Source organism: Neopelma chrysocephalum, unplaced genomic scaffold (genome assembly GCF_003984885.1).
Source record: "Neopelma chrysocephalum unplaced genomic scaffold, ASM398488v2 Primary Assembly neopelma1_24, whole genome shotgun sequence".
NCBI classification, from domain to species: Eukaryota; Metazoa; Chordata; class Aves; order Passeriformes; family Pipridae; genus Neopelma; species Neopelma chrysocephalum.
Genome location: NW_020897693.1, coordinates 48,993,346 through 49,007,817, shown reverse-complemented (window position 1 = coordinate 49,007,817; position 14,472 = coordinate 48,993,346). Strand labels below are relative to the sequence as shown.

Here is a 14,472-nt window from a genome sequence, read left to right as displayed (position 1 = left end):
GATGGAGTGCCTGTACCACGAACAGGGACTTCTAAAGATAAGATGATTGGAGCTGGATTTTCTTCCTTGCCTGATTCCCATTTAAAAGGGTGATGTCAGCTCATCCTTTTTGCAAACATCCAGCACTTGAAACCAGCTCTCTGATGGACAGAAAAGTTGCTGCACAGGAAGCTGGGCCATTTTGAGCCTGACCACATGTAAAGTATTACTAGAAGAGGTTAGGGGCAGGGAAGTCTATATTTTTTCCTGCCTCCCAGTCATCAGACTCAGCTCTCCAGGTGACAGACAACAAACACACCAGTAACAAATCAAAGAACTTTCCAAATGGACAATTTTGGCAGAGAAACTCCCCCAGAGTTTTTTGGTTGGTTTTGTTTATTTTATTATTTTGTTTTGTTTATTTGGGGGTTTTGTGGGTGGTGATGTGATGGTGGGTTTTTTTTTGCGTTGGGCAGTTCCAGCCCTATGTGGAGTTCGATGAAACGGCTTCAGGTGCTTCAGCTACCAAAGACCATTCTATGTGCAATTATACATACCAAACTGATGCAAAGGAAATGAAGAGACCGCAGTTAATTAGCAGATCAATTCTCACACAGCTCTCAGGCATTGCCCTGAATTGTGGATTTACCTGCTGTCATTTACGGGACAGGTCCCTTACCTGCTGTTTCTGGCTTCTTCTAAAACAGATGAGAAAAAGAGTGATTCTGTAAAGGCTTCTGGAAGCCCTAACAGCACTTGTCTGAAGCTGACTCACATTTTAGAGGTGATATTTATTTATCTGAGCCAGCATCTGCCTTTCTTTTCTATCACAGTGACGCTGATAAAAAGCTACATGGAGTTCACATCAGTTCTGAGCCAGCTGTTCTAGCAAGAATATTTTTGCATTAATTAGAAAACAATCTTTTTCCTTCATAAAACCATTGGTCACTCAGGCCAGCTAACTGAAGATAACCATGAATCTCAGTGTTAAAGGTGGATCCCTACTCAGTTTGTAAATGGGAAAGGGTGACAAAGTTTATAGAACATGTAAAAAAAGGCCAAATGATGAAAATCTGTAGACTGAAAGAAAATATCCATTCATTCACTAATGCTGCTAGTTATTTTCTAAAATTTATGAAATACTAAACCAGGTTTTTGTATGAAGAGTATTTTGTTAAAAAATAAAAGAGAAATGGAGACCAAGCACTGTTAATTTAAATTTGTTTTAATACATTTTTAAGGAGAAAATAAACAGGTGTGGATCAAAAATCATCTGAAAAAAATCTGCATAAAGTGTAAGTATAGATTGCACAGTTACTATGGAAATGCTTAATTTCCTTTCTTTTTATAAAGTGCATTATGCCAGAACTGTAAGACCATATATAGCCAAATTAAAAAATTACAAAATCTTCAAAATCCTATCCTGCATGTGTTAGGAAGTGTACACCTGACTAGAAGGCCATATTGTAAGGGAAAGTGTGAGAAAATATGTCAAACACATTATTGTGCAGGTGTGGATCAGTAATTGCTACTTTTAAAAAACTATAACCTTTATCACAAATTATGGCATTTTGGTAAACGTTTACCCTTATTCTTCCATCCAGATACTGAACAGGATGATGCATCAACCAGTTTTAGCCATTATTATTGCATTTGGCTGGGGAGAAAGAAGTAGTTAAATTCAACACAGTGATTGTTATGAAATGAAATTCCAAACAGTACAAAATAATATACATGGGAAACAGCCAAAATAAAGGGAAATCTACATTAAGATGTTCTTATTAAGCATTGTGTCACTCAGTAGACTAAAGAGCTTTTAGATAAAAGCCTGAACTTATTCATATTTAACTCAATGACAACACATATGAAATTTAATAGGAGTAGAACTTTCATTTAAAATATCCATGCTATGAAATGAAATGTATATTATTTTTACATTAACAGAGTAATGGGATAATTGCCTATTACATCATGCCCACTGACAACCTCACTGGGTTTTTGATGAATCCTTGAAAGCAAAGACAGGCCATGTGGATCTAAGACATACTTAATGGAAAATGGAAAATAAAAAGATTAGGTGAACGGGAGAAAGTAATCCTGTGAAAATTAAACTATAAAACCTATTATCTTCAATATGCCAAATACTCAGTTTAGAGTTGATCATTTAATCCAGTTATTCAGCACATGTAGTGGCTTCTTAGTCATTGTGGACTTTGCCTATAAATCAACCAAAGCTTAAATACAGCGGAAACCTTCCAGCACAAATGCACTGATGAAGATGGGGCCAAGAAAAGGAACAGCTCTAGATCATTCAGAAGGCAAATGTCACAAGGTTAAGCCATGTGAAAACAAAACTTAATTACTATACCTCCAAGCATCTTTATGCTTAAATGACCTCATATAAATGAGGTACACTTCACAGTGCTTGTAATAATTAGCACTTACCAAGCACCTTTCAGAAGTGCTTTGCAAACATTAAATAAGGTCAGAAATCTCATTGCTCTTTCATTAGAATACCCATAAATATGATGGGGAGAGCTTCCTCATCAATTCAGAGGAAGAACTTCAGGGCTCAACCCAGGGACCTCCAAAAGGCAGTGAGGATGTTTTTCTAATTGCCATTTTACAGATTGCAAAACCAGCAGCAGTGAGATCAAACAATTTGTCAAGGGTGATCAAGGAAGCTGAAACTGAATTAAAGATTCACAGTTTTGGGCTCTGGTTTTGGTTCTTTGTTTGGTTGGTTTATGTTGGAGAAAAAGGGCCAGAGTCCGTGATGAACTGGGGCACGAAGAGACTGCACCGCAGCTGGAGGGTGTCAGAGTTCTGCCTTACAAGCAGCAATACAACCATACACAGTTACATTTAGTGCTTTGTACTGGTACTTTTATAAGTCCTGCTTGACACAAATGGCTTTGAACATTATCTGCTATTCAATATTGAGTGAGAAATGACATATGGGATGAGTAGGACACAAGATTCTCTGGACAGGTTTTCCTTTTCCCCCATCTGGAATGCCAAGAGTGTCATCGTTTGCACCCCTGGAGTTACCATCTCAGAAAAGGGATATTTTCACACACTGCATAATGGCATTACTGAGGTTGTGATGCCATTTCCACAGCCCTTGGAAATGATACAAAAATATTGTCATAGCTCTCTGACGCATATATAGAAACGGAACATTTACGTGGAAAATTTCACAGATAAGGAATAACCCCCTCTCTAGTGTATTCTTTTTCCTCTACAAGAGGAGTTTTTTGAGAGCTCTTGATGCATAACCATTATAAATTAGAAGATCCACAAAGAAATCCAAGTGTATTCTTGAAGATTCTGGGATCTCTCCATGGTTTCTACATGTCCCAACCCTTGCTGTCACATGTCATCCCCGTCTATAAATAGTCATTACATTTTGCTGAGGAAGGTCAAAATGAGTGAGGGGTGTAAATACTGCAGCAGTCATCATTGAGTCATGCCTTGATTTATTCTTGGAAACCCAGGAGCTGTGGAAGTGAGTGCCTTACAGAACTGCAAGTCACAAGTTCCTCAACAGAGTACTACAGTAAAACTCTGGAAACTACAGTCACAGCACTAGCAGGAAGAAATGTCTCAGGTTCATGGAGAAAACGCAGTGTGCTGTCTCAGCTCCACTCTCCCTGTGTGTTTTGTAACTTGAGGACTCGCTTCCTTCTACCTTCACTCACTCCTTTCCCTACTGCTTAAAATAAAGGCTGCACACCTGACAGTCTCCAGGCTGTTAGTACACAGGATAGTTCAAAGCATTATTAGACAGGTCAGCTTTCTCCAGTCTGGCCCCGCTACAGATGTTATCTCAGTTCCTACAATAGGCTTTATAAGAAATATATTTTAGCTGCTTTCCATTCATTTCAGTAGGCTATTAAAAGTAATTATACAAAAATTATAGATAATTGTGTTTGCTTTCCTTTGTGCAGTCAACAATACCTACCTAACTTTGCTGTATTTTAGAAACTGAAAATCTTTATAATTCAACCAATTTCAGTGCATGGTACCTGTCTTAGTACTGCCAACCCAGATATACAGATGTTTTAACATTTGGAGTTGAAGAACAAATCCAAGTTTCACAATTCTAAAGTTACCCAGTAGCTACTGGAAAAGGCTTAATACTGGTTTCAGCAAGAAGTAACTCTATATAGGTGTAAAGTACTTCCAAATAGTAACAAGGATCAAATAAAAAAAAATTTCCTTATTTTGTTAGGAATACTTTTTGGACTTTTTTAAAAGATGGCCAACAAGGAAATTTTACACTGAATTTACTGAGAACTTAAAGATAAATAAAATGTTACAATACAGAATATATATTGTGTTTCTATTCAATTCCTAGAAGAATATGTTTGTTTTAAATAGCATTTCCATTTAAAGAGGGAAGCAGTAAGGGACTGATGAACGCCTCGTTGTGCTTCTCATCACTGGAGTTCTTCATTTGTTTAGAACAGCTGGATCATCGACTCTCTTGATTTCCCAACTCCAACCCATTTAACTAGGGAAGAAAACACATCTGTTAGAACAATTACCAAGAGTAAATATTGCAATCAATGAACTGGAATAATTTTCACCTTTCATCATGCTTCACTACAAACTGCACAAATTTAGGAAGGAAGTTTTGTTGTCAAAAATCCCTTTACTCCAGCTGCATTACCAGACTAGAAAGTGCAGGATGCTGAAGGTTGAAAGCATGAAATAATTATATCATAAACACAAAGCATTGCAGGTAGAGGGCCTAATAGAAGGTCAGGCACATTTGTTGCAGATTTAACTGTCCTTGTCTTGAGTGACAGGATGTTTAGCTACATCCCTGCAGAGAGGAAGCAAGAGTTCTGCCAGACTCTGAAGTTTTTGTGATGTGGAGCAGGAGGTAGTGATACCCATGTGCTATAATATTGATAAATATGAGGCTGCAATTATAAACGTTATCCAGTGTGAGCAGTAAATTCCATACTGTGACGGTTCCACTACAGTTTTACTGCCCATAGTTACTAAAGAATTGACTGTAGGTAAGTCTCCTTTATCAAACCCACCAAGGCAGCCTGCTTTCACACAGAGAACCAGAGAAATAAAGTAAGGGGAGCTTTATTTACATATCCCTTCACCCACATCTGTGTCCTTGACCACACACAGAGTTTCAAGCTCTGCTATCAGATGCTTCCTGATCCATGAACAATACTGGAATCGCCGCAGTTGTAACCAGCCCGTGCTGCTCTGAGGCGACCTTTGAGGTGCTTTATGGAAAACAAAAGCACACCTACCACCTTTCCAAGCTTGCTGTTGTGGAAATTCCCCTGCAAACTCCACCATTTATGCCACACCTAGCTCTTGGCACCTCTGGAGATCTAGTAGAAATGGCTTGACCTTTGAAGATTGATGTGTTCAGATTCTCAATTTTTCCAAAGTGGCAGAACCGGGCTAAACAGTCTCATCTCTGTTATGCAATACCTCTCCTTATATGAGTAAGAATGGAAAAAAAGTTCTCTGTTCAGAGAGGGATGCAGTGCAGGACGCAGAGGGAAAGGAAGAGATGAGGATGTTAGCCCAAGCACACACTGAAGCATGGTGCACAGACCCCAAAGTTTTCACTGACAGAAGGTGGCAGTTTGCCAAGAACAACACACATTTATCTTTCCCCTGGTTAAATCCTTGCCAGCAGCAGCTTGGGGCTCTCTGCAGCACTGCAGACCTGCCTGCTGAACACCCTTTGCTGCTTCCTGGCGAGCTGTCTTTTACCACCATCAGCCCATCCACTGGTACTTCTGTTGCCTCCTGCCCAAACCGAGCGACTTCCGACTAACAGACTGAGCAGTTCCATGGAGCTGTGCCTGCCTCCTGTGGCATCCTCATATGGACCCCTGCAGAAAGGTTTACCTGGCACGCCAACATGGTTTTCCACACAACGGATGTAATTCTGGGCCTTGGGTGGGAGGTCCTCCCATTTTCGTGCTCCAGTTGTGTCTGTCTTCCACCCAGGCATTGTTTCATATTCTACTTCCACTTTCTGTAGTATCTCCTGATTGGCTGTGGGAGAGCAATTTTTGTCACAGTTGATTTTAGCTGCTCCACCTTAACAGAACATACCTATGGTTCTTGACTAAAAAAGTCTTTCAACAACATTTAAAATCTGATATACGAAGAAACAGTATTTTTACTGTTTTTTCACTAATTCACTCATTCTTAATTTAGATTTATTTACAACATTTAGGAAGATTAGTCTGATTTAAGAAGATCCAGAAATCCAGCTTCCTCTTCTAAAAACTGTAGGATGCACTCTATTCTGTCAACATAGAGTCAACAAAAACACTACAGTTTTATTTTTGAGGAAATAAGATTTTTTGAGGTTTACAGTAGTTCCACTTTTTGGTTTAGACTAGCACATAATAAAACAGTAGACAAGGCACTACTGTCTCAAAGGTTTTTATCTTTATGGAATAGGGTTAAGTCAGGCTTGCGAAAAACTCAGATGTTTGCAAGCTTTTCCCCCCTGGAATTTTCACTGTGTCCACAGCAAGAAAGTACAAGCAGTGGTGGAAAAGCTGGCTGCTGCCAGTCCACCCCAAGCCTCCAGAATCCCCCATCTCAACAGAACCAGCCCCTCATCTTGGCACAGACTGTCACAGGGATCTTGAAAACATAATTAATGTAAAAAAAATTACATATTATTACATCTTAAAAGTTTTAACATGAATCGTTATCAAGGGGCAATATATACTTTTACTAACCACAGTGTTGTTGCTGTTAATTCCAGAAACAGCTCTATTCTGCTTGTATCCATCTCATATTTGCACAGCTTAAGCACTGCTTTTATTATAACTTTACTTCACTAAAGGCTATTGCCAATGATACGGAGTCACTGACTCGAGTCTTGCTGACTTTCAGATCCCTGGTGTTGCCAGCAAAAAATCTAATGGGACGAGACATAGAGGCCCTAACACAAGATTTTATTTGCTCTGAAGATCTTGCCATTGTACACAGACTCAAGGTAAATGGAAAATGTCAGTGTACTGGTACAGCTGCCTTTACACAGATACTGCAGCTCCACAAATTGCTACAGAAGGTCCAGCGAACAAGAAATCAAGCCTGATTTTAAAAAGCAAACAGTCTTTCCCAACAGGGGTGACTTAACTGGCAGAAAAGATAAAAATGAACATAGATGTTTAACAACTTACCTGGAAAATATGGAATTCTTTTTCCACCCAATTTGTAGGCAACACCAATTTTAATTTCATCAAGGACATCGAGAATATCCAGTTTTGTTAATGCCAAACTGCACAGAAAAACATCAGTTAAAATTACACATATAATGAATCTCCTCTTCAACACTTTCCACCTTTTTTTTTTTCCCCTTTCCGAAGTCCAGCTCAGGCAGCCCAGCCAGCAGAAATACATAAATGCATTAAACTATGAACACTGTTAATTGAATTCATGCCTCTGGAATGAATACATGACTGAGTTACTACAACACATTTCCCAACTCTTGGCTGCTCACACAGGTGCACAGTGTTCAGCTCAGTGCATGAAAATGCACACCAGGTGAAGTGGCACTTGGGGGTCCTGGTTTGGGAGGGGTACAGCACTTGACATCATTGATGGCGACTTTTTAGTACTCCTACTGATTCACAACAATTCTATGACAGATTTATTTACTAAGTTACACTTTTATAACAGAGTAAGCATGGTCTGGTTACTAAAACCACGTCTGCAGTTCAGTAGGAAGGATCCCAGCCTGACTTTCAGTGCCCGAGCTGTGCTGTCAGTTTAATGAACCTTTTTCATCTTGTGAATGAACCAATTGGTACACAAAAATGGAACCTTGAGAAGACACTGTAGTATTCACTGATCAGAATAAAACTGCATTTTAGCACTAGTCAAATTCTCCAGAAACAATATCCTAGACCTTGCTTGGTAAAAATCTGAGTAGTTAAGGATTTAGAGACAGGTATGTGCATAATAGTCCATGCTGTATGTGCTCAGTAAGTATGTGATGAATTCAAAGATTAAAGGAAAAGACTTTCTGGGAAAGAAGCACCTACAGACAGTTCTTCAACTTTTTAAATGTTTTTATCTGCCCATGTTTTTTCACTGTCACAGCTATCAGAGATGACATAGTTTTATTGATAGGAGGGCAGTAATTGTATAGAACTGAAATAAAAGGCAACTTAATGACTTCTTAAAGCTATTTCCACATAGAGATGCTTAAGTTAAAGCAAAATATACATCCAAGTAAAAAAAATACCAAACCAAAACCTAAAAACCCTTCTGATAAATTAATGAACAAGACCATTGTTCCTTTGCAATATTAGTAGTAGCATAAACAACATTAAATTGTCTTGGTTTATAATACATTAAAATTCCCAGAGTCATGTATTTGCATATATGAACAAGTTTGCCTGAATGCATCAGTAAGTCTACACTTCATATGAACAAAACTGTTATGAAACTTTTGCAACTTTTTCTGAAGATACAGATTGGTAGCTAGTTACAAATTAATGGCTTGTGATAGCTACTAGTATTTTAGCACTAGGCACAAGCTAGCTTGAGGGCATTATGGTCATGAACAGCTCCTTTAAACATCCACTTTTCCTGTAAAATGCCAATTTTGTATGTATTTTGAATTATAAAATATTTTATCAACCAAGTAAGTCACTTCATCCCAATGAAAAAAAAAGTCAGCCCATTAAAAGCAGAATTTATAATGCAACATTTGTAAATAAATGAACTTGGAATGAAAACTGTGCCAGCCACTGTATACTTTGGGTCATCCCATTTATTTCACTTATAGAGGCAGTAGTTCCAAATGATGCAGAATTGGTCCTACAAGTAGGATCCACTAGAGGCAACCAAAGCTCAAACCCAGCACAAGACAGTATGAAAGCACTGGATCAAGAACACTAGAGCAAACTGTTAGAAAACCGATACATTGATCCAACCTACACTGGCCATCTGAGGTAAGCAAAGTGAAAACATACACCAAAAAAATCACTGCTATGATGTCATGAAGTTGCTTAATTAAAAAAAAAAAGGGAATTAGATTATATTATTAGCATTAAGACAATTCTCAGTTGCCCACTGTGAATTAATGTATTGCTTAAAATGTAACACTTTACTGGACTTATATTAATGTTACCTACATATTTATTCTGCGAAGCACAAAATTATCACTTCCAAATGTAGCGCAAAATCTTTGATGCTTACGCAGTGAATCCGTTGATCATATGAGCATATTTCAAAATGACAAGATCTAACCAGCCACAGCGTCTCTTTCTGCCTGTAGTTACTCCCCACTCGTGGCCACGGGACTGTAAAAGATCTCCAATTTCCTAAAATAAGACAGAAAGAATGCTGATGGTATCTCACTGAAAAACCGCATGAACAGCAAGAAAAATATGTTCAATTTCAAGACTTTTCTTTTTAAGCAAAAATGAAAAAAAAAGTTAAGTTTTACTAGGATGGGACTAAGGCAGAGAACAAAGTCCCTCATGAACAGGATTTTTGTATTGCAATCATTAGCATTTCAAACCACTTATTTAATATGACTATTTCATGTTCCAAGGAGACACTTTTCTTCCTTCTTCATCTAAAAGGAAGATTTCCTTGGCAATTCAGCCATCTTTAAAATTGTGTTTGCTTCATCTGGTCTTTTGGCATCTATTGTTTTTACAGACAAGACTGTAAATGCTTGGGACAAGACCAATGCTTGTACAATATCTAGGTAGACTCCATGTCCATGTCAAGTAATCCCTGGTTTTACCACAGTATGAAACTGTTCCTTTTGGACTGGCAGTGTCTATAATGGGCTAAAAATGAAGAAGGAAGAAACTTCATGTTCATTATCCATAAACCTAAAGGATACCACTAACTCATTTGAGTTATTAGAGAAAGGATTTTAGTGACTAAATCCTTAAATTAGATTCAGAACACTGACCTAGAGATTGCCATGTGCATAGCTCATAATCAATACCTAAGTTTTCTAGTTTCTTGATAATGAAAATACAGTAGACAGTTTAAAAGAATCAAAATCTCTCTCCTTCTTTTTATTGATCAATTTGTGCATGACTGGCTGATGCACATGCCACATTTACTCCATAAATCACACAGAACACAGGCTGTTAAGCTCAGAAGTTTTATCTTGTAATTTACACTCTCCTTTGACGCACTGACAGTTCCAGTCTACAACACACTCTTGCCACTGAAATACACCTAAAGATCTTATATAAGACGATGAAATCTGTTTTCACATAATTCACTACAACAGAAGCATGGTCCCTGCAATATAACATCATCAAACTGATGAAAAATACCTTAAGTCTGTAATGTGATTCTCCTCTTCACGAGCGAGATTGCTCGGCATTATTATTACAGCGCTTATTTATTCCTGGTATACCCTTATCCCATTCCATCGACTGCTATTTGTTGGCAACTGTATACATCACATTTTGTAACGTTAAACCTACATTAATCTGCTCGGTGGGGAAGGCTCCAATTCCCACACGAGTGGTGTAGGCCTTCACCACTCCATACACATCACCCACGTGCTGGGGAGGGACACCAAGCCCGGTGCACACACCGCCCACGGTGCAGTTCGATGAGGTCACGAAGGGATACGTGCCTGTCAAAACACAACAGCACAACCCTCCTTCAGCAATGGTAAGAAACAAAGACTGTTTCTCCTTTATCACTTCAAAGGATATTTTCACCTCTATGTTTGGCTTTAAAGCTAAACTGAAACAGCAGCCAAAGAGCAGGGAAATTCTTCTTGCTACATGTCATTCATTCTTGGTAACTTTCACTGAGAATGGCCCACAAGGGAGAAGCTGAAAAGCATCTTAATACTACATCCATTAGGCATGGGATCTATTATAAGATGCTGCTGCTGTGTAAAGCTTTTTTTCAATGTCTTGTGTATCACAGAAAGTATTTCCACTACATCCATGGAGAGCCTGGTGTAAAGGTCACTGTCTGACATTCCAAATGCTCTACACAAGTGGCTCTGAGTATCTGCCACAAATTGTCTAAGTCTTAAGAGGTTACTCATAATCTCTACACTGTGACTCCGGATTGGAGAATCTCTCAGTTCTTCATTTCATTTTCATTGAGAACTAGGTTGTTTAATTAGACTTTTGGTAAGAAAGCAGAGCAGAGACAAACTGAAGCAGCAAGACTTACAGGTTACTGCATGAGTTTAATCCTCCCTCCACTGCAGAGGAATTATCTCAGCAGCACTGCAACGAGTGCCTGGATTGTCTGGAAATGTGTACACTCATATTTAAAAGTAATAAAGACAAGAATGTCTGGGGTGAAATTTCAACTCCACTGGAATAAACTTCACAAAAAATCAATTTTTAAACCCTAAGCATTTAATCCTGTTAATGATACAATTCCTGTCTTATTTGTGCTTTACTTCAGGGAGATCTGTTCCTATTAAGGAAAGACTATTTTGTTTCCCTATTTTCCTGCTGTTTGCCAAGTGAATATAAACTGAAATCAAAATAAAACTAATCAAAATAAAACTGATCTCTTAGGAGTTAAACTGAGTTTAGAATATAACTTACCAAAGTCAATATCAAGTAATGCTGCATTGGCTCCTTCAACAAGGATCTTCTTTGGAGAGCCATGAAGAGCTTCATACATAAAATACACACCATCTCGAACCATGGGTCTTATTTTTTCAGCATATCCCTGCAAATTGAGAACAAATGTCAGCTTCCCCAGACAATGGCTGGAAGCAGGGAACACTCTGTTCACTTTTGAAGGACGAAACATACAGATAATTCTAAGCTTCCAGCCTCAATAACTGTGTTTTCCTGAAAAATACAACCACTAGCTTATAATCTATTGAAAACAAATCAATCTATTGAACCACATAAGAACACATGACCTATTATGGCATTAGAATGCCATAATTTCTGTATAATTTCTGTTCACAGAGGTGTGGTATACTTATCAAATTTTGTTGCTGTAGTCTCTAGATAGTGTGTTGATAGTCTAGACACACTGAGAACGGGACATAGAAATAGTGCAAGCACCAGAAGAAAAAAAAACCACTCCTTTTGCATATTAAAAATATCTTTAGGGTGTCAGCTCTGAACAAGTGTGAGACAAAACTTGGGAAAGGTAAGAGATATTTTTAGCATCCTCTTTTCTCACATATTCATGAAAGAAGCTGTTTTATCAGTGTCTCTTCTGAACTTATTTATAAAAAGACAATATTCTTGTAATACCAGGATCCTGAAAAACGTTTCCACGAACGTTTCTTCAGTAATCATGGAAGTCCATCAGAGAGACTGGAGAACACTAACTGAAATTCTCACCCTGCATTCTCTTGACTACTTTAATACAACAGTCATTTTAAACAACATTCAAAAAAGTAAAATATTACAGGAGAATTAAATCATCCACAAAGTTTAAATTAATACCTACAATAAGAGAAAACATTCTATTACAAAGCATAGTTACTGCTTATTAAAGCTTTTATAACAATGAACACATGCATTTTTCATATAAATTAGTTAATTAGTTCAATCAGTGGTAGTTCTAGTACACTTTGGTTGTATTTTTTAAATGAAAATAAATATTACAAGTGTTAAATCCTTACCTTTAGCTTTTTCAGTTGTCCTTCTGTATCTATTTCCAATGAGGGAAACATTGACTTGTATTGCTGTGCCAGATTTTTAAATCTGAAAAATATTGAAATTGTATCTCTGAGGAACATAGTCACTGTTCACAGAACCCTTGGCAAGAAATCAGTTTATATTATTTGCAGCATATACTGAGAGCTACAGGCAGAAAATACCCAGGACTTTGATTTCTCAACCAGTGCATTTCCCAATGTACAAAATTACATTTTAAATTATGAGAAAATCTGTGAAGTACATGAAATACACACACACACACACACACATTCTTTCCAGTTTTCTTCTCCTTCTAGACAATTTATATACAAAATTCAGACATATATTTAAAAACATCCCCTTAAAAGCAAATCTGTCAGCCAAAATATATCACTCTTTAACATAATATTTAGAAATGAAAATGGTTGTACCTTGAAGAAAATTCATCAAAGTCAGAAAGGAGGTCACAAATCCGAAGGCCTGTTCGTGCAGCTTTGGAAGAATATGTTGGTCCAATCCCCTTCTTCGTTGTGCCAATACTAAGTGGAAATAACACCCACCCCAACATGTATAAATATATGCAAAAATACACTTTATGCCAAGTAATTTTGTTAAAGCTCTTCACTATATCACATATTGGGAAGGAGGTCTGAGACATAAAAAGATATTAAAGTTCTATAATACCAAATATATACCAACTTTCAGGCTTTGCATAAATATTGCTAATATTTGTGGTATGCAGTAAAGCATGAAGCCTTGAGTCTGGCTGACAGTTTGTTAGTTTGTTCACTAACATAAGAGAAGCAGAACTGAGTCACAGAATTAGTAATATCAACAAGACTCTTTAGAGATACATTGTACTTCTGTTTTCCAAAATTACACCATTTTTTTCAAATTTGCATAACTATTAATGAAATGAGGGAGTTGAAAATATTTACTTTTTGCCTTCTTGTGCTTGACGCTGCACTTCCTGGAGCCCATCTACTGCCTGGTGAAAGTCAAACACTGCAATGGAAAATCAAATGGATTTAGTGGAAGACCAAAGGAGAAAAACATTCTTTACATCACAGACATCCACAATTTCAAGACAAAGTGCCTTTACTGTCACTGACAGTGCACAGGCCTCCTCAAGAGAAAACAGAGTGAGTATTCCTTAAAGGTTGTGAAAACATGTAAAACATCCCTCTTCAGTGGATACAAATTCCATTATTATCCTTCAGATACACAACATACAAAGAAGCTGTGTTAGATCAAATACATCACTGCTCTGTGGGATAAGTTTAGCATCATGAGCTAAGCAATCATGTGCAAGGTTTTTTTCCCCCTTCAATCGTCGCTTACCTATATGTGCTCTATCTGATATAATCAGTCTTTTCTCCCAATCTTTTAAACCTGTCAGAAGATATAAAGAAAGGTAGGATTTCAGCTGTGCTGATTGGTCCAACTTTGACATTGACTTTCAGTTTTTCTATGCTTTTCTTCAAGTTTATATAACTTCTTGTTAAGAAGACTCCAGACAAAATGGATAAACCATAAGCAAACACCAAATATAGCAATGTTTCTGTTAACAAACTTTTCTCATTTTTAACTTATCACCTTTCTCATTTTGGCATGGAAAAAGATACTCACTTCTTAATGCCATAATGCTGTGGCTTACACACAATTCTTACTTCAAGGAAATCTTGTTTAACTCGCTATACAATACATCACTTAAACTCCATTTGTGCCTCAGAAAATAGAGGATTTCTATATAGAAACATGAAACAATCTAGGAAGTAAGGGACCTTGGAAGGTCATAGGGTCCAAAGCCTCACTCAAAGCAGAATCAACTGAGTTTATATTTGGGCACAGAAACTCT

The 14,472-nt window shown here is 37.5% G+C and overlaps 1 protein-coding gene across 1 annotated transcript in view; it reads right to left on the bottom strand.

Annotated features, from left to right (window-relative positions):
* Positions 1–2,727: 2,727 nt before the first annotated feature.
* Positions 2,728–14,472, bottom strand: part of ADSSL1 (adenylosuccinate synthase like 1) — a 28,774-nt gene continuing 17,029 nt past the window's right edge. The window contains exons 4-13 of the mRNA XM_027674102.1: positions 13,956–14,006; positions 13,553–13,619; positions 13,046–13,153; positions 12,599–12,680; positions 11,556–11,682; positions 10,458–10,612; positions 9,199–9,323; positions 7,173–7,270; positions 5,875–6,024; positions 2,728–4,495 (exon numbers count right to left, since the gene is read on the bottom strand). Of these exons, the coding sequence (XP_027529903.1) occupies positions 4,443–4,495; positions 5,875–6,024; positions 7,173–7,270; positions 9,199–9,323; positions 10,458–10,612; positions 11,556–11,682; positions 12,599–12,680; positions 13,046–13,153; positions 13,553–13,619; positions 13,956–14,006 (1,016 nt within the window). The 3' untranslated portion in view covers positions 2,728–4,442. The remainder of the gene's footprint in view (positions 4,496–5,874; positions 6,025–7,172; positions 7,271–9,198; positions 9,324–10,457; positions 10,613–11,555; positions 11,683–12,598; positions 12,681–13,045; positions 13,154–13,552; positions 13,620–13,955; positions 14,007–14,472) is intronic.